The 22,943-nt window shown below is 37.9% G+C and overlaps 1 protein-coding gene across 2 annotated transcripts; it reads left to right on the forward strand.

The window, feature by feature from the left end:
- The first annotated feature begins 744 nt into the window (after window positions 1–744).
- Window positions 745–22,622, forward strand: ADAD1 (adenosine deaminase domain containing 1). Of its 2 annotated transcripts, none has more exons than XM_070757662.1 (12): window positions 745–1,064; window positions 1,271–1,488; window positions 8,562–8,741; window positions 10,407–10,574; window positions 12,219–12,302; window positions 13,428–13,556; window positions 13,648–13,771; window positions 13,922–14,095; window positions 14,854–15,080; window positions 18,706–18,943; window positions 19,155–19,287; window positions 21,750–22,622. In XM_070757662.1, exons 2-12 carry the CDS (start codon window positions 1,281–1,283, stop codon window positions 21,861–21,863), a joined length of 1,779 nt encoding a protein of 592 aa, XP_070613763.1. In that variant the 5' UTR covers window positions 745–1,064; window positions 1,271–1,280; the 3' UTR covers window positions 21,864–22,622. The 2 variants fall into 2 exon arrangements, with proteins under 2 accessions (XP_070613763.1, XP_070613761.1); XM_070757660.1 differs by having other exon boundaries at window positions 776–1,090.
- The last annotated feature ends 321 nt before the right edge of the window (window positions 22,623–22,943 follow it).

Genomic DNA, 22,943 nt, shown 5'->3' on the forward strand with positions numbered 1-22,943 from the left:
AGATATTTTATTTATTTATTTTGTCCAATGCACAATATTACACAATGAAGGTTACAGAGGTTATACTCGAGTAAAATATATTAGAGATAGAAGTGAAAATTTAGGAATAGAATATATCAATTACAGAATCAAAGGATATTATAATAGTATAAGAATAGAAGAACAGTAGATACGATATAGGAGATATAGGAGAGACAATAGGACAGGGGACCAGAGGCACGGTAGTGCACTTATGCACGCCCCTTACTGACCTCTTAGGAATCTGGAGAGGTCAACTGTGGATAGTCTAAGGGTAAAACGTTGTGGGTTAGGGGAAGATACTACTGAGAAAGGTAATGAGTTCCATGTTTTGACAACTCGATTACTAAAGTCATCTTTTTTACAGTCCAATTTGGAGCGGTTAATATTAAGCTTGTATCTGTTGTGTGCTCTTGTGTTGTTGTGGTTGAAGCTGAGGTAGTCCAACCACCACAATATTGAACCACAATATTGAAGAGTACTGGGTCTAAAAGAGTATGTTATTGTACCCCGCTGCCTACTTTCTTCCACGTAGATGTAGTACCATTAAGGACTGGTATTTGAATCAGCCAGACTCGGTAACTACGAGCTAATTAATACCAAGCTGAGAGAAGCCACGCCAGATCGAGCAGGTGTAGCTTTCCCCACTAATTCCGTCTCGGAAGAAAGACGTTTCAAGGTCCCTTTCCGTATTCGTCCAACGGCTTAAAGCGGGCGACACCCCTTACTTTTAAAAAGCGAGCGGCCAGATAAAATCGCCCTTTCCTTCCCAACTGACCGGGAGGAGGACGCGCTTTCCCACCGCGGTTCCACGGAACCACCCTATTGCGGCGGCCCGGAACGCTCATCCCCAACCAGCGAGCCGCCGCCCTAGAACGTCAAAGCGTCGGGCGGGAGGAGGAGAAGTGTTAATCACGTGATCGGCAGCCTTATAAGGCGGGCGAAGGCGGCGTTTTCCCCGCGTGCGATTCTAGAACTCCGGAGGTTCTGTCCCTCGCACACGCGACGCGCGCTTTCTTGTCAGCTTCGTGTAGTTTCTCTGGAAGGTGGAGTTTCCGTTGGAGCTCGTTGGGTGGGTTGAGGGTTAGGGGCCACCTTCCTTTGCCTAAGGGGGGCACGTTTCTCCATTGCTTCCCCCTCCCCGCCCATTCTTTCCCCAATTGCTTGACTGGCGCACGGAGGGGCCGCCCTGTCGACGCCGGAAGGCCCCGCCGGTAAAATAACCTTCTTTGTTGTTTCGACTTGGCTTTAGGTGAGGAAAGATGGCAAACGACTGGGCTCAGGTTTCTCGCGTGCCTAGCTTTGCTCAAATGCTGAAGAAGAACTTGCCTGCCCAGCCACCTCAACCTTCCGTCCCGTCTTCGTCTCACAGTAGTTTGTTTCGGCAAGCAGAGAATGATAAACCGATGTTTTTAATGCCAGAAACATCCAGTGTATCAAACTTGGCTTCTAAAGTGACCCCCATTGCAGGTAATGGTGTTGAATGATGGCTTTCCCTAGTTAGGTTGTCTGTTAACATTAAGGAATTTGCTACTACTTCAAGCGTTCTATAGTAGACAATGTAATAAAATGCATAGGAGCTAGGACTACGGATATGTGCCCGGTCCTATGTTTCAAGGATAGATTCTTATCTTTAAAAGGTAATACCATAATACAGGTGCTGGAGTAAAAGCCTGGTTGCTTTTACTTTTATTATTATTTTAAACATATTTTATTAGTTAAAAGCAAAGTAAACAAGCCTTGTATTTACAAATGTGCATATATGGATCAAAGAGAGCAACATGGCTACAAGAAACAAAGAGAAGAAAAGAAAAAAAGTACAAAAACATACAAAAAGAAGTACAAAACATAAAAATAGGAGAGAAAGCTTCCTTTTTCTCTTGGCTGTCAAGTTCTTATTTATAGCTTTTTTTTCTTTTCAAAGAATATTTTGTGCAGTTATATCGTTTAGTGTGCTTTTACTTTAATAGATTAACTCATTACAATGTAAAGTATTCCTTTTAAAGTTATAGTTTAAATTTTCAATCTTTATTCCACATAGTCTCTCATTGTAAGCCTTATACTCAAAAGTTCCTTGCCCACTGAATCATACAATGCTTGTTCATTTTCCAGATTTAAATTCAATAACATTTTATAGACTTTAGAACAAAATGTTCATCACTACCACACCATAGAATTTCCAATTCATTGTTGACAAACCCATAATTCTTTTTGTGTACTTTAAATCTTTCAATTGTAGACCAATGGCAGACATGACCTGATACTTAAATTTTATGATAGTTTCACCCAAGTTGAAATATTATTTTACCATAAGTCTACCAGTTTGGCCTCCTCACTATTTCTTATCTTAAAATAAGCTTCCTGTGGGGAAACCCAAAGCGGTACCTTCATGGAAAATCTTCTTTTATTATTTATTCCAAACTCTCAAAATGGCAAGTCTGACAAAATGGTTGTTGAATTCAATATTTACTGTAACTTTATCATACTATAGGTCAGTGTTTCCCAACCTTTTTTGAGCCACGGCACATTTTTTACATTTACAAAATCCTGGGGCACACCACCAACCCAAATGACACAAAATGACATCCCAAGACATTCTCCTCTCTTTTTCCATCCCTGTCTCCTCCCCACCCTTGTGTGTGTGTGTGTGTGTATACACTCTTGAACCATTTCCAAAAACAGGTGAGGGCTGGGTTTTCTCTCTCTCTTATTCTTTGGCTTTTTATCATATGCTTTAAATCAAGAGTCACTTCTCTCTCTCTTTTGTTTCTCTCTCTTCTCATTCTCTCTCAATCATTTTCTCATTTCTCTTTTTTCCTCCCCTTTTTGTTAATTTCTCTCTGTCTCTCTCTCCCTTCTCCTTTTCTCTCTCTCTCTCACTCTTGCTTTCTCTCTCTTTTGCTTTTCTTTCTCTCTTGCTTTCTCTATCTCACACTCTTTCTCTCTCTCTTGCTTTCTTTCTCTTTCTCTCTCTCTTGCTTTCTCTCTCTCACTCTCACCAAAACCTGAGCTTCCTTCTTCGCGGCACACCTGACCATGTCTCGCGGCACACTAGTGTGCCACGGCACACTGGTTGAAAAACAGTGCTATAGGTAACTGCCATCCAGATATTAATTCGTGACCGTCCAAGTCCAATAACCTCTTATTCTTTTAGCCAAACCATACAGCAGGCATCAAAGTACAATTTTTTTGATTATTTTATTCCTCTAATCATATTTTGCAAAATTGGATGGCCTTGTTCTACAAACGCATCTGATTCAAAGAGTAATAATTAGGTAAAAGAGGTTTTTTTCCAACATTTAAAAATGATTATTGCAAAATTAGCATATTGACATTTTTGAGCTTTGAACAGAACATTAAAAGAAAAAAGGCAGTATTTAGAGTAAACTACTAGAGTTAATTTGAAGTAAAATACTAGAATTTTGAAAATAATATTAAAAATAACTAGCTGGAAGTTGAAGCCCACACATCTTGGGATTGGGAACATTGGTAAGGTGTGCAAAGCAAGATGTAGTTGCAGTATTATTCATCATTAGCCTGAGTAAGTTAGTATGGAGGATAGATGGTTACCCAGGCAGCAGATCCCCTCTCTCCACTTCTCTGAAATAATCCAATGTTGCAGTATACAACTACAGTATAGTAGTGGAAAACTGTCCACTGTTTTCTTTTTACTGAGCTCACTATTTGGATATTCCAGTTTCACCTTCGGATCAATCTGTACGGTCCATTTGAGTTTAAGGCAAACATTGGACCTGTTCCAAGTCACTCACTTAAGGGTGATTTCATGGGCAAGACAAAATTCTTCCATTGGATGGACTTAACTGCTCTTTTTGAAATCAATTCTCTTGAGGCAAGATCTTGTTTACTTGACAGTGTATATGTTTGATATTTTTAATGTTTTTTTAAAAAAAAATCATTGGGCTTAAAATCATAAATTTTCTTCATAAGATTCTATTCTTGATGAAATGCTTAGAAGCCTGGTGGCAGCTCTTGGGTGTTGCAATATATACAGTAGTCCCTCGCTATACCGCGCTTCACTTACTGCGGCTTCACTTCATCACGGGTTTCTGAGGAAGTCGATCGGCAGATTTAAACAGCCCGCCGAACTCGATCGGCAGGTTTTTTTTTAAAAAAAAAAATCTAAAATTGTAAATACTGTATTTAAAAACTGTATCTAAAATAAATACTGTGTGGGAAGGGTTTATAAACACTTAAAACAATGAAAACTTACCAAACAATTACAATATAAATACTTAAATAAGTACTATCAGTCGATAAATTCCCCATCGCGGATTTCACCTATCGCGGCCAGGTCTGGAACGTAACACCAGCGATAGGTGAGGGACTACTGTACTGTTCAAAAAATAAAGAGAACCCTTTTAAACAACACAAGTATATCCAAGTAAATCAAACTTCTGTGAAATCAAACTGTCCACTTAGGAAGCAACACTGAGTGACAATCAATTTCACATGCTGTTGTGCACATTCAACTTTGTACAGAACAAAGTATTTAATGAGAATATTTCATTCATTCAGATCTAGGATGTATTATTTGAGTGCTCCCTTTATTTTTTTGGTCATTATACCAACCATATGAAAGACAGTATATTCTCTGCCATTGACCAGTTTTATGTCTGCTCCCAATTTTTTCTTGGCATGGTATTCTCAAAGCTATTTCAAATTTTATTGAGAACGGGAGATATTTCCTTCTGATGAATACAGTTCTCTCTTATTAAGATGCAAAAAGTGTGCTGCCAGATAAACAAAATTTGGATATCTCAAAAGATAGTTGTTTTCTTATTTTTCCTTCATTTTTTTAATGTTCTAGTGATTAGAAACATAGAAACATAGAAGATTGACGGCAGAAAAAGACCCCGTGGTCCATCTAGTCTGCCCTTTTACTATTTCCTGTATTTTATCTTACAATGGATATATGTTTATCCCAGGCATGTTTAAATTCGGTTACTGTGGATTTACCAACCACGTCTGCTGGAAGTTTGTTCCAAGGATCTACTACTCTTTCAGTAAAATAATACTTTCTCATGTTGCCTTTGATCTTTCCCCCAACTAACTTCAGATTGTGTCCCCTTGTTCTTGTGTTCACTTTCCTGTTAAAAACACTTCCCTCCTGAACCCTATTTAACCCTTTAACATATTTAAATGTTTCGATCATGTCCCCCCTTTTCCTTCTGTCTTCCAGACTATACAGATTGAGTTCATTAAGTCTTTCCTGATACGTTTTATACTTCAGACCTTCCACCATTCTTGTAGCCCGTCTTTGGACCCATTCAATTTTGTCAATATCTTTTTGTAGGTGAGGTCTCCAGAACTGAACACAGTACTCCAAATGTGGTCTCACCAGCGCTCTATATAAGGGGATCACAATCTCCCTCTTCCTGCTTGTTATACCTCTAGCTATGCAGCCAAGCATCCTACTTGCCTTTCCTACCGCCCGACCACACTGCTCACCCATTTTGAGACTGTCAGAAATCACTACCCCTAAATCCTTCTCTTCTGAAGTTTTTGCTAACACAGAACTGCCAATGCAATACTCAGATTTAGGATTCCTTTTATTGATTAATTAATTGATTGATTGATTAATTAATTAATTAAATTTGTGTGCCGCCCCTCTTCGTAAACTCGAGGCGGCTCACAGCAATAGTAGAATACAATGTAAAATACAAATCTAATATTTAAAACTAAAAACCCATAATTTAAAAAACATACACACAACACACCATACATAAATTATATAGGCCTGGGAAAGATGTCTCAATTCCCCCATGCCTGACGGCAGAGGTGGGTCTTAAGAAGTTTAGGAAAGGCAAGGAGGGTGGAGGCAATCCTAATCTCCGCGGGAGAGCTGGTTTCAGAGGGTCGGGGCCGCCAAAGAGAAGGCTCTTCACCTGGGTCCCACCAGCCGACATTGTTTAGTCGATGGGACCCGGAGAAGGCCAACTCTGAGGGACCTAACTGGTCGCTGGGATTTGTACGGCACAAGGTAGTCCCGGAGATATTCTGGTCTGATGCCATGAAGGGCTTTATAAGATCTCAGATCTTCATAAAATTATGTACATCAGGAGCATTTGAGAGATAAGCCTATCTCTTAAGTTTCTTGATGGACACTAAACGTCCATTAGTAGAAACAGACTGAATATCCCAAAGTTGCTTTTTTTTTCTTCAAAGGGCAACTGAACTTTCTTTGGTTTTTTTTCCTTCAAAAACTGAAGAAGCTACTTGGATGACAAGTGGAAGTTTTCAAAGGAAAAAAAAAGTCCAGTTGCATTTTTGATTTTTAAAAAAATAGCACATTTGGCATAACCATGACTTGGATGTCTGAGAATTTCCATGGACAAGAAAATTGAATGGTACTTGTCATTGCAAAAAACAGATGAATATAAAAAAATCTGGTTTCTTTACAATTGATTGGAATTGATTTATTATATCTAATAGGAAAGCAAATGTTAAGTCATTATTTTACCATTTATAGGTTAATGTTTTGTACAGCAAATGCTGTGGAGATATCACAATAGAGACTTATGTCTTTGCAAAATAATATTTATTTATTTATTTGATTTATTTTTTTTTAATGCCGCCCTTCTCCTTAGACTCGGGGCGGCTTACAACATGTTAGCAATATCACTTTTTAATCCAATTGTTAGAAAAGATCCCGTTTAATACCTTAAGGAAAAGCCTTATTATTAAAAATCATTTGACCAGTGATAATGATTGCTGTGATTTATGCTAGACTAGAAGTTTGTGGACTTTCTGTGAATGAAATACAATAAATACATTGTTAACTGAGGATTTACAAGTTTAATTCAGCTGTTGGTATCTGTTAAATATATTTTCATATATTATATAGATGTCAAGCTAAATGGCTTGGGTAAACAGTATTATATAAATGTGTGTGCCTGTTTCGCAATTGGGCAGGTAGTTATTGTTTATGTTTATGTTATGTTTATTTAGATTTGTATGCCGCCCCTCTCCGCAGACTCGGGGCGGCTCACAACAAAGTGAAAAAGCAATTTACAACAAATCTAAATTTCTACTAAAAACATTTTAAAAAACCTATTTTCTAAACACACATACATACACACATACCATTCATAAATTGTATATGCCCAGGGGAGATGTCTCAGTTCCCCCATGCCTGACGACACAGGTGGGTCTTAAGGAGCTTACGAAAGGCAAGGAGAGTAGGGGCAGTTCTAATCTCCAGGGGGAGTTGGTTCCAGAGGGCCGGGGCCGCCACAGAGAAGGCTCTTCCCCTGCGGCCCGCCAAACGACATTGTTTAGTTGACGGGACCTGGAGAAGGCCAACTCTGTGGGACCTAACCGGTCGCTGGGATTCGTGCGGCAGCAGGCGGTCTCGGAGATATTCTGGTCCAGTGCCATGAAGGGCTTTAAAGGTCATAACCAACACTTTGAATTGTGACCGGAAGTTGATCGGCAACCAATGGAGACTGCGGAGTGTTGGTGAAACATGGGCATACCTATTATTTTTGAAATATATTTATGAATTACTCAGCTGAATAGGTACAATTTATGTATGTTTGTTTTGTCTTGCTTATGAACTTTTTGGTATAGCGTTTTGTTTTTATATTTTTCTGTTTTGGGAATTTGTGTTTCAATGTTTTGAATAACATGATTGAAAAAAAATCTGGTTTTGAATGCTGTGTAATTTGGGATATAAAATCATTTGTTTAGTACACTGCTAATCATTATTTTAAAGAAGGAATATCTGAAAAAGAACTGTAAGCTGTACTGCTAATTTCCTGGCATTAAGCCTATTTTCTTTTCCATAGTTCTCTTCCTAGAATTTTCAAATTTTAATTAGCAAGATAATAATTGTTGAATAGTTTCACAGTAACTATATACTTTGTTACTATTGTACAGTATTCCCACTTAGGTCTCTTACTAGAGTATGAGATAGACAATACTATACAATTTACATGTAATATTTTCAATGCAATATGTTACTCATGATCAGTATAAGAGCTGTTGTGAGACCTACATTTTCAATCTGTACAGTTGGTAATTTGGCTACACATACATTAGTATGACAGATTTTGTAGCATTTGCTTCTACATCATATTGCAAACATAATATTCATTACAGAGTTCTTTGAATATGATTATCCATTTGATATTGTTGATACAGTTTGACAAATTTTTGGCACAACTGTTTGAATTATTCTTGGATGTTGCTCCAGTTATACATATTAAAGAATTTGTAGTTTAGAATACCCAAGCATTTCCTTATGTTATATATATATAATTATAGCATATTTCTTACTAGTTTCTGATTTTCTCATATAGTATTTTTCTTGATAAACTTATATTGGTTTTTTAAAAGGGCAGCTCAAGAATAAAATGTAATAAATGCAGGAAAAATAAGTCTCATTTATAAATTGACCCTAAAGAGGAATTTTTAGAAGGAAAGAAATATAAATAACAAAAAACGAAGGATTACTATGTTTCAGATCAAGTAAATGCTGTGATTCATATTAGTTTTTTGTGCTTTTTACTAATCCACTTTAGGTAATGATTATCAATATAAATCTGTGCCTATAATTCCAATTACTGCACTTCCCCCCAAGAAAATTCCAAAGGAATTTATTACAAAATACAAGCGAGGCGAAATCAACCCAGTCTCAGCTTTGCATCAGTTTGCACAAATGCAGCGTGTACAACTTGAATTAAAGGAAACTGTGGCAACAGGTAAATTTTTAAAAAAGTAAGTTATCTGCACTGCACTAGTAGTAGCTAGATGTTGAAATATATATTGTATACATCAGAAAAGCCTAGGAAACTGGTTTGACATAAATAAAGTGCATATAGGACTCTGGCTTGTTACCTTGTGGTTTTTCCTCTGGTGCAAGAACCTAGCAAACTAAAGTTTGTTTGGCACACAGGTAGTGGGTAATTCTTTTCAGCTGGAAGCTGTGTATTTATACCAGCATTGAGGGGGTTAACTGATGATGTCATGATGGCTCCAATTTTAGCCATTTTTTGGTCCTTTTCCAAATGTTCACACAATCTATAATGGGTGTCAAACTCTCAGCCTGCGGTCCGGATGCATCACATGTAGGCCATGCCCATCTCCGTTTTAGCGAAGGGGGGGAAGTCGTGATACATCACATGGCAATATGACAACACAAGTTTGACACCCCTGATCTATAAGATCTGAAGACAAACCAGGGTATGTAATTCATATTTACTAGATCCAGCCTTTATTTGTATAACTCAAGATGGTGTACATAAAATTTTCCTGCTTTCAATTTTTTTCCCTACAACAACAACCTGATGAGGTAGTTTTAATTAATAAAGATTGGTCCAAAGTCATCTAGTCAGCTCTCATGCGTAAGGGAGGACTAGAATCCATAATCTTCCAGTTTCTAATCCAGTGCCTTAACAAACGGTGAAGGGAGAAAAATGGGGAAAAGATTAGAGGTGTCTTAAGCATCTGGGAGGCTTAAAATACTGCACTTTTAAATTTTCCAGCAAAAGAAAATAAAAATGGATCCCAACTATTATAGAGACAATCCTGAATTAATCAATCTAGTTAATGTATTTTCTGTATTAAGCTATAGGAAATCACTCTAAAAGCAAATGGAAGAACTTGATCCCAAAACTCAGAAATCCTGGTATAAGTAGATTTGAGAAATGTGTAATGGCTAGTCTAAATACCATCCATCAAATATTCACATTCTACAGGCTTAAGTGTAAAGTAAGATGCTGTTCTCAATAGTTTACTATGATATTGCATGCCAGATTTAAATAGGATTGTTTGATGCTTCTTATAACCTAGCTAAAATCTAAAATTCTCTTATATAGAAATCTGATATAACACATGATGCTAGGACCTGGTAAATGGATGATAACTTCACCCATTTATCAGAAAGAGGGTTTTATAAACAACTGCCAACAATATATTTCAAAGTATTTAAATATGCATTTTAGTCAATCTTTTACATTGACAAGATGATTGCAATGTCATTGCATTTTGGATGAGGCAGAAAATTACAGAAGTGGTAATACGCTTAAGAATCATAATTAGCAAGATTATTGTTGAATAGTTTCACAATAACTATATACTGTACTTCGTTACTATTGTTCAGTATTCCCACTTAGGTCTCTTACTAGGGTATATTTTCAATGCAACATGTTATTCATTATCAGTTGTAAGAGCTGTTGTGAGATCTGCACAGTTGGTAATTTGGCTACACATATACTAGTATGAGAATCATAATCTTTATTTTTTATTTTTCCTAAATTGAGGTAGACTAAAATTTGATATTACTAAAATGTGCTTAAAGCTGGATGAAAACATGTTAATTTACGAAACTAGAAATAAATGTTTGCTTTCCTTTTTGCATTTTGAAGGAAATCTCTTGGGAAGTTACTTTGCTTTTTGTGCTGTAGTTGATGGCATTCAGTATAAGACTGGATTGGGCCAAAATAAAAAGGAATCAAAATCAAATGCAGCCAAACTTGCTCTTGATGAACTTCTGCAATTGGAAGAGGCAGAACCGAAAGCTTTGGAAAATCCAGGTAAAGCTTTTATCTTGAAACATAAATGGATATTCCCTGTGTGCAATTGGAATTTGAGTGATGGAAGTAATATCATCCCAACTGTTTAGTGCAGCAGCCCCCAACCTTTTGGGCACCAAGGATAAGTTCAATGAAGAGAGGTTTTTCCAACAACTTGGGGAAGGGTGAAGAACATGGTTTCACATGCTGTCTGCATCTCATATGTGTGCAGATGGAGCTTTACATGTTTACTTCACCCGGTTTCTGATGCCAGTCCATGGCCCGGAATTTGGGGAACCCCGGATTTAGTAGTACAGTGGTAACTCTACTTAAGAAATTAATTCGTTCAATGACCAGGTTCTTAATTCTTAAGTAGAAGCAATTTTTCCCATAGGAATCAATGTAAAAGCTAATAATGCGTGCAAACCCATTAGGAAAGAAATAAAAGCTCAGAATTTGGGTGGGAGGAGAAGGAGGAAAAAGAGGAGGCGGAGAGTCACAGCCGATGGAAGAAGGTGAGGGGAGGGGAATAAAAAAAAATCAAAAACATTAAGGCTTAAAAAAAAAAAGAGAGACTCTGAGGCGGCGAGGAGGAGCACGTGCCTCCAATACACCTGGCGTGAGGCTACCTTCCATACACTGCCTTCCATACACTGGCTGCTGCTGCTACCTGCTGCCTCTTCCTTCCCATGCTGAAGGGCTCCCCTCTTACTTGCTTGCTTTGTAGCCAGCACCTTTCCTTTCCTGTGGTGACTCCTCGGCTGCCCAAAGCGAAGGGAGCGTTTCTTTTCTCTGGGCGCTGGCAGAGGTTTATTCCCTGTCCAAGACCCAGAGAAAGGAAAATGCTTCATTCGCTCTGGACTGCCAAAGCCTCCTTAAGCGCCACCAAAAGGCTCCTCTGGCAGCCCAAATGGCCGGGATTAAAGGGGAGAATGGCAGGAAATTGGCTGGGCCTTTGTGCTGCTCTCAAATTTCTTGGCAGATTTTTCCCGGCTTGGGTTCTTAAGTAGAAAATGGTTCCTAAGTAGAGGCAAAACTTGAACAACCGGTTCTTATCTAGAAAAGTTCTTAAGTAGAGGCGTTCTTAAGTAGAGGTACCACTGTATTCTTTAAATCTGAAAGTTAGTACTAAGACTCTGGAGAAAAGGGCAGATAGAATATTTTTTTCTAACCTTAAGAGTGGTAGGCAGGTTCTACATTATTGGGACACACATAAAAGTTTTGTTTAGATTAATATCAGAAGATTTAATAGATTTAATATTGCAACATAGCCTTTTTAGAACATTAATTTATTTGGTAAATTTATGTAGCTACCCGTATCATATATAGTTTGTGACTGAGTAGCATACAGAGTTAAAAACACAAATATACAGTAAAATAAACCACACAAAAGCCAACAACAACATCAAAAAGATAAAAATCTGCTGGAAAGCACTCGATTTTCCTGCCATATGGGCTTAGATGAAGAGAAATAGAAATCAAATTAGAGAGAGTTCTAGATTTAATCTTTATGTAGTAGAAGTTGCTGCCTTAAATAATGTTGCATTCATTTACATGAGTCATTTTATAAACTTTCCTTGGTAACATTTTCTCTTCTGCCAAGGATAGCATTTTACCTTAGTAGTGTGGAAGGGTTTTCTATTTATAATTGTACTATGTTTGCAGGTCCTGTCAGAAATTTTGTTGAAACTATACATGTAACCAAACCTCAGATAACAGAATCTTCCCATTTTACAAAGATTCATTATGGTAGGAATGTGCTATTTTATTCTTCTTTATTCTATTTTTTAAGACCTAAATTAATCTATATAATTTATCCATTTTATTAATGAAGTAATGCAGTATCTGACAGCATTGAATTATCAGTCTGATATGTGCCTGCTTATCTGTGTTGCAGATAAACACGCCCACCCCAGCTCCGCAAAGGCAGAAAAACATCCCAATACATCACGATGTGGCCCGCAATGCGATCGGGTTTGACATCTCTGATTTAGAGCATAGTTGTCCAATCTTAGTTTGCCTAGGTCACATTGAGTGAAGAGGAATTGTCTTAGGCTGTACACATACATACATGCATGCACACATACATACATACACACTTACATACATTAGTTAAAGTATTTTTTTTTAAAATCTATATCTCTTTTTTTATACTTTGGGGCAGCATTACTAGCTATCCAGGGACACATTGAGCCAAGGGTTGGACATGCCTGATCTAGACCATGAGGGCTTTTCCAACCCTCTGATTCAAGGGTAAATGGATTTGGCTTGGCCTGGATTTGAGACTCACACAGCTCTGGTGATTATGGAGATAGATGGAACAATAATATATGAAAGAGGGTCACAAACAGCGATCATGTGACTACAAAATCTTGCACTGTTGTAATTGTGAACCAGGCACCGGGGTGTGGGCTTTTTTGGAGGGGGGAGGGGGGCACAAATGATCCTTTTTTAAAAAAATGCTCCTGGGACTGAGAAGGACAAAAACTTTTTTTCTTACTTCTTTGAAATCTTGGTGCGCTTATACTGTACATCCGTTTATCTTACAGTCTGAAAAATTTGGTAATTGCAGGTTAAGTCACTGAATATGGAGTCATTAAACAAGGACCACCCATAGTTCAAATGTTTAAGCTTTGATATAGGGATAAAGTTCATTAGCTACATAATATGTTAATTGGTTATTTGTTCCAAGTATGATTTTACTTTGATATTATCAAGATAAATAGTTGTATTGGAGCCCTACAGATTTCCCCCTCACAAGTTACCCTATTTATGCACTGAAGAATGCAAACTTTAATGTTCTTTCTTTTCTTGAATGATTATATCACTAAAGCTTAAAAAAACCCTTTTTTACTTCAAAATTATTTTTACTAGAGGGGCAGCATAGTCCTATACATAGAAAAATTTCTCAAGTTGTCAGAGAAACGTTCGACAAGTTGGTGGATAAGTATCCAGAGTACCAGAGTTGTAGCAGTTCAGTTGCTGCCTTCTTAATTGAAAGAGGTAGGCATGATTCCCATAAATAATATTGCTTAGACATTGACAGTCTTTTTAGCCTGAACACACACACAAAAATACTCTTTTTTTCCCATAGCTACAAAATATGAAGTGGTAGCTATTGGAACAGGTGAATTTAACTATAGCCAGTGCAGTCATCCTGATGGAAGAGTGTTGCATGATAGTCACGCAGTTGTTATTGCAAGGCGCTCTCTACTTAGGTAAGTATATAATGATGCTCCCTCCCCGTCCGCCCCAGTTACATTTATGGAATTATTTTAAGGTGTTGAAGTTCATAGAAAATCAACTGCATTTAATATGGATTTAAAGACTTGATATCTAATGTCTAACATGTTAACGTTTCTTTAAAGGTATTTTTATAGACAGCTTTTACTTTACTACAGTAAAAATCCTGCTATGATAGACAAATCCATATTTTGTACTGAACCAACATCTTTCAACCTGCTTGCATTAAAACCAAATGTAAAAGTATTTCTCTACATGAATCAGCTGCCAAAAGGATCTGCTCAGATAAAGTCCATGTTGTAAGTAGTGGGTTTTTTTAATGTAAAGCAAAATTCATAAAAATAAACAATTTCCCTCATAAACTTGTTCTTGATTATGTATTCCTGAGGCTTTTTGTTTATTTAATTTATATATTTTATTGTGTTTAGAAGCCCAAAGTGCATAGATAGTGCTGTCTCCTATTTTTTGTTCCCCCAAAGCTACTCTGTGAGGTAGATTGTCCAAGAGCTAGCCATCAAATTCCTGTAGCTGAGAGTGGATTAGAACTTGTGTCTTTGTACACCTTATCCAACACCTCAATTTCTTACACTGTAATAAAATACAGTGGTACTTCTACTTACAAACTTAATTCGTTCCGTGACCAGGTTCTTAAGTAGAAAAGTTTGTAAGAAGAAGCAATTTTTCCCATTGGAATCAATGTAAAACCAAATAATGTATGCGATTGAGGAAACCACAGGGAGGGTGGAGGTCCTGTTCCCTCCCAGGAGATTCCTACAGAGGCCCCACAGAGGCTTCTCCCCGCCTTTTCCGGTTACAGTTTCGGAGGCTCGGGTTTGTAAGTGCAAAATGGTTCTTGAAAAGAGGCAAAAAAATCTTGAACACCAGGGTTCTTATCTAGAAAAGTTCGTAAGTAAAGGCGTTTGTTAGGTAGATACCACTGTATTCTTGCAGAACAATGAAATATTTTTTTAATCTAGCTTTTATTTTAGTATTTGTATCCTCTTAAAATGTTTTTTTTTCTCATATCTACGTGTTTGGGATATATCCTTTGTTGTAGGCACCTTAATCCAAACTCATTATCTGCATTTGAAGCTGATGAAGAACTGTGTCTTCATGTGGTAGTTGAAGGCAAGGTTTATCTCACAGCTTTTTGTCCTGCTGAAATTGCCACAATAAGCAGCATGTCTACCAGTGATAAACTGACAAGGTGGGAAGTGTTGGGTGTTCAAGGAGCCCTACTGAGTCACTTCATTCAGCCAATCTATGTTAGCACAATTATTCTTGGTAAGTAAATTATTTCTAATTCTGTAGTGCTATATTATAAAGATATAGAGTCATACGAAAAAGAAAGCACACCTCTTCGAGTTTTATAATTCTGCATATCAACACATAACTAAAAACCATCTGGTCCTTAATTCTTTAAAAGTAGGTAAATACAACCCCAGATGAAGAACGCTGCATGACATATTACACCGTGTCATTTATTTTACAGAAAGAAAACCAAAATGGACAAAGCATATGTGGAAAAACTAGTCACGTCCTCACATGGTTCCATAGGTGTGAAGAAGCAAAATAGCAATGAGGTGCTGCTAATCAAGTGTCCTTGATTAATTGATCATCAGCAAATCTATAAAAATCTCAATTTTAGAAATTTGCTGATCTCTAGCATAGAAGCGTGTGTTAATACAATACCAAAGAGTAAAGTCATCAGCGGTGAATTTACAGAAGCAGTTGTTGCCCATCAATCTGGGAAGAGTTATAAAACCGTTTCCATACAATTTAAAGCCCATCATTTTGCAGTGAGGAAGATTATTCATAAATGGACAAACATTCAAGATAGCTACAAATCCTCCCAGCAAATTCACCTCAGGGTTAGACCATGGAATGCTCAGAGAAATTGCAGAAAAACCCAAGAGTTACATCTCAAGGCTCCACGGGCTTCAGTTAGCATGTGAAATGTTAAAAGTTCATGACAGTACAATAAGAAAAAGACTGAAGAAGTGTGGATTGCTTGGAAGGATTGCAGAAGAAAGCCTCTTGTCTCTAAAAAGAGAACATGACAAGCATGGCTTAGGTTTACAGAGTTGCATCTAAACAAATCACCAACTTCTGGAACACTGTAAAATTTATTTGTTTGTTTGTTTGTTTGTTTGTTTATTTATTTATTTATTAGATTTGTATGCCGCCCCTCTCCGTAGACTCGTAGAAAGTTGCAAAGGATACAAAGAAAGACAAAAGCCAGATATGAGAGAAGAAGAAAAGAAAGGTTTTTTTCCCAGTCAGCTCTTTTATAATGAACTGTTATCTCTACTCCTACTTCATTGTGCACATGCGCAGTGTTACAAGAGGAAGTAACTAATAATAAGCAGGTGTAAGGACAAAGATTTAGAGAGTTTACAGAAAACCTTGACAGCAGATAAGAAAATAAGTTTTAATGATACCAGCTAGCGCAGATGATGTCATTCAGCACGTCCTCCTTAGAACAATTTGCCCCAAGCCAAGGTTGAACCATCCAAGCTCGTCTCAAATCTCCACGACAGCAAAGCTTAAGCAAAAATCTTGCTAAATCCTGCTAACTGTCTGAAATGAACTGAATATTCATATGTAGGCCTTCAGTCACACCTGGGCGTAATTTCTGACTCACACAAAGAATACTACAGAACTCTGTCCTTTGGACAGGTGAGACCAAAGCGGAGATGTTTAACCATAATTCACAGTGCCACATTTAGTGAAAACTGCATATCAGCACAAATATCTCATACCAACTCTCAAGCATGTTGGTGGAGGGGCTGATGATTTGGATTTGTTTTGCAGCCACAGGACCTGGGCATCGTATAGTTTTTGAGTCTATATAATTAAATATAAAGTCAACCATGAGGCCATCTGTCTGCTAGCTAAAACTCTCTAACATTGGGTCATGTAACAGGACAATGATCTCAAGCGCACCAGCAAATCTACAACAGAATGGCTGAAAAAGAAAAGAACCATGCTGTTCCAATGGCCCGGGCAAAGTCCAGACCTCAACTCAGTTGAAATGATGTGAAAAGTGAATAAACAAATACCCACAAACCTCAGTAAATTGAAGCAATGTTGTAAAAAAGAGTGGGCCAAAATTTGTCCATAATGATGTGAGAAAGTCATGCAGAAAACAATTGCTTCAAGTTATTACTCCTAACAGTACAGTACAGTGATACCTCGTCTTACAAACGCCTCGTCATACAAACTTTTCGAGATACAAACCCGGGGTTTAAGATTTTTTTGCCTCTTCTTACAAACTATTTTCACCTTACAAACCCACTGCCGCCGCTGGGATACCCCACCTCTGGACTTCCGTTGCAGCGAAGCACCCGTTTTTGCGCTGCTGGGATGCCCCTGAAGCTCCCCTCCATGGGAAACCCCACCTCTGGACTTCTGTGTTTTTGTGATGCTGCAGGGGAATCCCAGCAGGGGAATCCCAGCAGCGCAAAATCGGGTGCTTCGCTGGCAACGGAAGTCCAGAGGTGGGGTTTCCCAGCGAAGGAGCCTCAGTGAAATCGCAGCATCGCAAAAACACAGAGCTCCGGAGGTGGGGTTTCGAGGACTTTGGTATTTTTGTGATGCTGCGATTTCACTGATGCTCCCCTCGCTGGGAAACCCCACCTCCGGACTTCTGTTGCCAGCAAAGCACTTGTATTTGCGATGCTGGGATTCCCCTGCTGGGATTCCCCTTGCAGCATCACAAAAACACAGAAGTCCAGAGGTAGGGTTTCCTATGGAGGGGAACCTCAGGGGAATCCCAGCAGTGCAAAAACGGGCGCTTCGGCTGGCAAAAGGGCTTGCACGCATTAATCACTTTTCCATTGATTCCTATGGGAAACATTGTTTCGTCTTACAAACTTTTCACCTTAAGAACCTCGTCCAGGAACCAATAAAGTTTGTAAGACAAGGTATCACTGTAGTTCTATAAGCAATCGAATCATGGTGTTTTTTACACATGATTTCTCCATTTTGGTTTTATCTTTGTAAAATGATGTCAATTATGCATTGTTAAACTGAGATTGTATTTACCTTTTTCACATGACTGTATTATAAGAGTGAAGTTTATTAGACAATAAACTAGACAACATTTATTTTCAATTAAAAATATGAACTGTTTTTGCTTTCTAAACAAGATATATAAAATTGCAGTGCTGGAATTCTATGAAATCCTCATTTAGAACTTAGTATACAAACTTTAGTATGTATTCATAGGTAGTCCTTGGCCTAACTCAGTGATGGTGAACCTTTTTCACTTGGGTGCTGAAAGAGCGTGCACGCGCACTGTTGCGCATGCACGAGTGCCCACATCCATAACTCAATGCCTGGGGAGGGTGAAAACAGCTTCACCCACTCCCCCGCAGGCCCTCTGGAGGCTGGAAATGGCCTGTTTCCCAACTTCTGGTGACCCAGTAGGCTCGTGTTTTGCCCTTCCCAGGCTCCAAAAGCTTTCTAGAAGCCAAAAACGCCCTCCCAGAGCCTCTGTGCAAGCCAAAAATGAGCTGGGCGGCACACACTTTCACTTTGGAGCTGAGCTACGGCAACGGCTCGCATGCCAGCAGATATGGCGCCACGTACCATAGGTTTGCCATCACTGGCCTAACTGATGCTTTTTTTATAATGAATGATTTGGGAGATCTATGTTTTTAAACTGATATGTGAATCTGCTATTTAGCTGCAAATGCATTTTAATCAGAACTGAAATAATAAACACAAATTTTATTGTCAGTTTTCAGTGTTTTAAAATTTTACTGCTGTACATAAAAGTAAATGACTACTGTAATTTTATGGAAGTTCATCTTGATATTTATAGGGAGAGTGACAATAGAATTAGTTTCCAGTTTAATTCCCTTGATCCTCTTTAATATTTGTGATATGAATTTCAATTTTTTAGGTGATTCAAACTGCTGTAGTACAAGAGGATTAGAAATAGCCATCAAACAGCGCATAGATGATGCACTTAGTAAAAAACTTCCCATGTTCTACCTTGTGAATAGACCTCATATTAATTTGGTAACTGCTGCATACCCTGTGCAGATTGACCTGGACCATAGGTCTCATAGTGTGAATTGGTCACAAGGAGACATATCGCTGGAGGTGATAGATGGATTAAATGGAAAAATCATTGAAAGGTCAGTGTTGCAATAAAGTCTATTAAATAAAATATGAACTAACATAGTTGTTCTTTAGAAAACTTATAGAAATATTAATTTTATTAAAATAATTTTCACGGACTTCTTTCAAAATAATTTTCCATTTTATTATGTAATGATAGCTGACAATTTTAACTAATGGTAATTGTTCTTGGAAGATGCTCATTATTATTATCTTTTTCAAAATTAGTTCACCCTTCAAAAGTGGTATTTCAATGGCAAGTCGTCTTTGCAAAGCTGCAATGTTAAGTCGCTTTAAGTTAGTGATTAAAGAATCAAAGAGAGAAGATTTACTTAAAGCAACAACTTACCATGAAGCAAAGGTAACATTAGCTAATATAAATGTGCTTTTGTAAAAGTGTCATAATTTCTAATGTAGAATTATAGCTATTGAACTATTGGCTTCAAAGCTAAATAATAATCATGGTGTCATTTACGTATTAGCAAGGAAAACAGCCTTTATTTGAGATCTGTTGCAGAACTGAGGTTAGAGCTGGGGTGGCGCAGTGGTTAGAGTGCAGCACTACAGGCTACTTCAGCTTACTGCTAGCTGTAGTTCAGCAGTTCAAATCTCACCACTGGCTCAAGGTTGACTGAGCCTCCCATTCTTCCGAGGTGGGTAAAATGAGGACCCAGACTGTTGGGGACAATATGCTGATTCTGTAAATCGCTTAGAGAGGGTTGTAAAAGCTCTCTGAAATGCCATTGCTCTTAAATTTGGAAAGTGGATTGGCATGTTTCTTGTCTTAACTTCACAGGATGACTTACTATTTATTTGACTTCTTTACCGCCCAATCCTGAAGGACTCAAGGACTTCATCATATTGCCTAGTCCAGTGATGGCGAACCTTTTTTTCACTCAGGTGCCAAAAGCGTGCACATGTGTGCTATTGTGTGTGTGTGTGTGCTCACGCCCATAATTCAGTGCCCTCCCACGGACCACCCGTCCCCTGCTGCGTAGTTTCATGACTTCCAGTAGGCCCGTTTTTTGCCCTCCCCAGGCTCCAGCGACTTTCTTGGCCTCCCCTGCCACCCTGGAGGTCCTCCACAGACCACAAACGCTCTCATGCAAGCCCAAAATCAGATGGCTAGCTAAGCTAGGGCATCGCTTTGCGTGCCGGTAGATATGGCCCTGCATGCCACCTGTGGCGCATATGCCATAGGTTTGCTGTCACTGGCCTAGTCTATGCCATAGGTTTGCTGTCACTGGCCTAGTCTATAAGTAGGAATCCTATCAAAAACAATCCACTTTTATTTAAGTTAATAACTGATTTCAGAATTTCTGCCCATCTTTCTATCTCTTGTTTCCTTTTTATACTTGTAACAAGAGAAGAAAAATTATTGAATATTCTTTCATTGTGGCCTTGAGGAATTTAGGATGTGTAAAGAAAAGCATCACATACTATGTGTGCTCTTTTATAATGCCCCCTGTAATTGGGTTTATCACAAAATGAAAAAGAAAATAAATATATACAGTACCTCTTTTGTCATCTAAAGGCAAACTGTGATAACTCATTTAACAACTAAAATATTCAAGCAATGATAGAAAAATTAGTATTGATGGCGAACCTTTTTTGGTTCACATGCCGAAAGGAGGTGTGTGGGTGTGCTAGCATGTGTGCACGTGCCCAGATCCCTTCCCTCACCCTCATGTATGTGCACACACCCCACATCTCCGCACAGGCCTCACCGAAGGCCCGGAGCAAAAAAGAGCACAATGGGCAAACCGGAAGTATGTTTTCCAAACTTCCTGTTTCCCTGTTGGGCTGTTTCTTGCGCTCCGGGGCTTCAAGAACCTTCCCTGAACCCTCCGGGAGTACAAAGAAGAGCACAATGGGCCAACCAAAAGTGCATTTTCCAAACTTCTGGTTTGTCCACTGGGTGGGGGTTTTTTTGCACTCCGGGGCTTCAGGGAAGTGTCCAGAGAGCAAAATGGCCTTTCCAAAGGCCGAAAATTAGCTGGCCAGCGCATGTATGTGTGCTGGAGCTGACATAGGGCAACATCTCGTGTGCCCTCCGATATGGCTACGCATGCCATAGGTTCATCATCACAAGTCTATATGATCTGCATAGGCTTTTTCCTGTTTCCCCAAACTACTTCATTAATAGAATTGTGGAAAGAAAATAGTAACATTCAAGCTCAGCTTCATTCTTCAGCAACTATAGGACCAGTATACAACCCTAGGATTTTTTAATATCCTCCATCCAATGAATCCCAATTCTGTTTACTATTTCTGTTCCATGTACATGTAGTCCTTAATTTTTGACCATCGTTGAACCGAAAATTTCCATTGCTAAGGGAGGCAGTTAAGGGAGCTACACCTCATTTTGCAACCTTTTTTTGCTATAGTTGTTGTAGCGAACCACTGCAGTTATATGAATTATACAGTCATTAAACAAACCTGTCTGCTTGTGAAAAGACCACTGGGAAGATTACAACTAGTGATTATATGACCTCAGGACAGTGTAACTGTTATAAATACATGCCAGTTACCAATTTTGATCACATAATCACAGGAATGTTGCAACAGTCATAATAAGTCACTTTTTTCAATGTTGTTGTAATTTCAGTCACTAAATAAATGGTTTTAAGTTGAGGACTGCCTGTAGTGACTTCTGCTGAGATCCTTCATTCATGCAGTAGGTGATTGATATACAGCTCTTCTTTAACTTAAAACAAAATGTAAACAGAATAGAAATAGTCAAAACATAAAAATTACAGTATAAGATCTAGGAAAAAGTTCAAAAATTTCGTATTAATTCCTCAGTATTTTTTTTTTATTTAGATTATGGCAGAATCTTACCAAGGGACAAAATACTTGCTGAAATCCTACTTGGAGCAACATGGTTATGGGTCTTGGATTGTGAAATCTCCACACATTGAATATTTCAGCATGTAAAGGTTAACACACCAGCTCTGTGACCTAAAATATAAGCGTTTGCTCTTGAGGATAATTTTGTAATTGGTTAATGATTGTGGATCACTGTTGACCAGTAATATGAGCTGATAGATAAAAGGTGCACAATAAGCAAAATAAATATACTATTTAGTTAATTTATGCAGGTCTTTTCATTTCTTTGTCAGTGTAAAAATAATAAAAGTTAAATTAGTTTGTGCTATGTACTTGCTGTAAACTGCTATCTTAAGAATTTTGAATTTGAGGAGTACCTTTGGAAAAATATAGTGCGGTTGAAAATAGTTTTGATCTGTACCATGTTATACAATAGCAAAACCAGTATGTCATTGGCTTGCTTTCTGAAAAGTTATGTGCAATTCTGGCATAAAAAGCCACAATTCACCTTGTTAATCATATTGAAACTTCGTGGGTTTAAATCCTTTTTCAGTTGTGGGACTTAAATTTATCTGCAGGAAACTACACAAATTATGCTTGTATTACAAGAGTAAACGCCTACAAACACATTTTGAACAAAGTGTGTAATCAGTTTGCTGTATATTATGGAATTCTGTAACTTGCAGAACTTTCAAACAATATTTGGCTCACTAAAAGAAACAACTTAGAAAATGTATTGGGTATCTCAAAATGTTTACTTTGTAATTTGACTCCCTTTGTTAATCTTAAGACTTAAGGTAAATGTGGATACTACTTTGTATAGTATTATTACACTTTATTTCTAGTAAAATAAGCATGATTCAACTATTTTTTGAGAGTATGGTTCATTAATATTTTGAAACACTTATTTGAAACTCCATGGCCATAAAATATTTTTTGCTGGAAAATAGCAACAAAGCAAGAAAATAAAAAACTACAAGCAAAAGAGAATGTTCCTTAGAAGTTAAATTATTTTGAGGGTGAGACAACCCTTAGAGTTAAATATTTTCATTGAAGTAAAAGAGTTATAGAATAGCCCTATGGAACAGTTAAAACTATTTGAAGGAGTAAATCTTATAACCATTTCAATGGATAATTCACTTTATGGATTGGTCTTTAGTTCAAGAAGGAATCTTCATGATTATTTAT

The sequence above is a fragment of the Erythrolamprus reginae genome, chromosome 7, assembly GCF_031021105.1.
Source record: "Erythrolamprus reginae isolate rEryReg1 chromosome 7, rEryReg1.hap1, whole genome shotgun sequence".
NCBI lineage: Eukaryota > Metazoa > Chordata > Lepidosauria > Squamata > Dipsadidae > Erythrolamprus > Erythrolamprus reginae.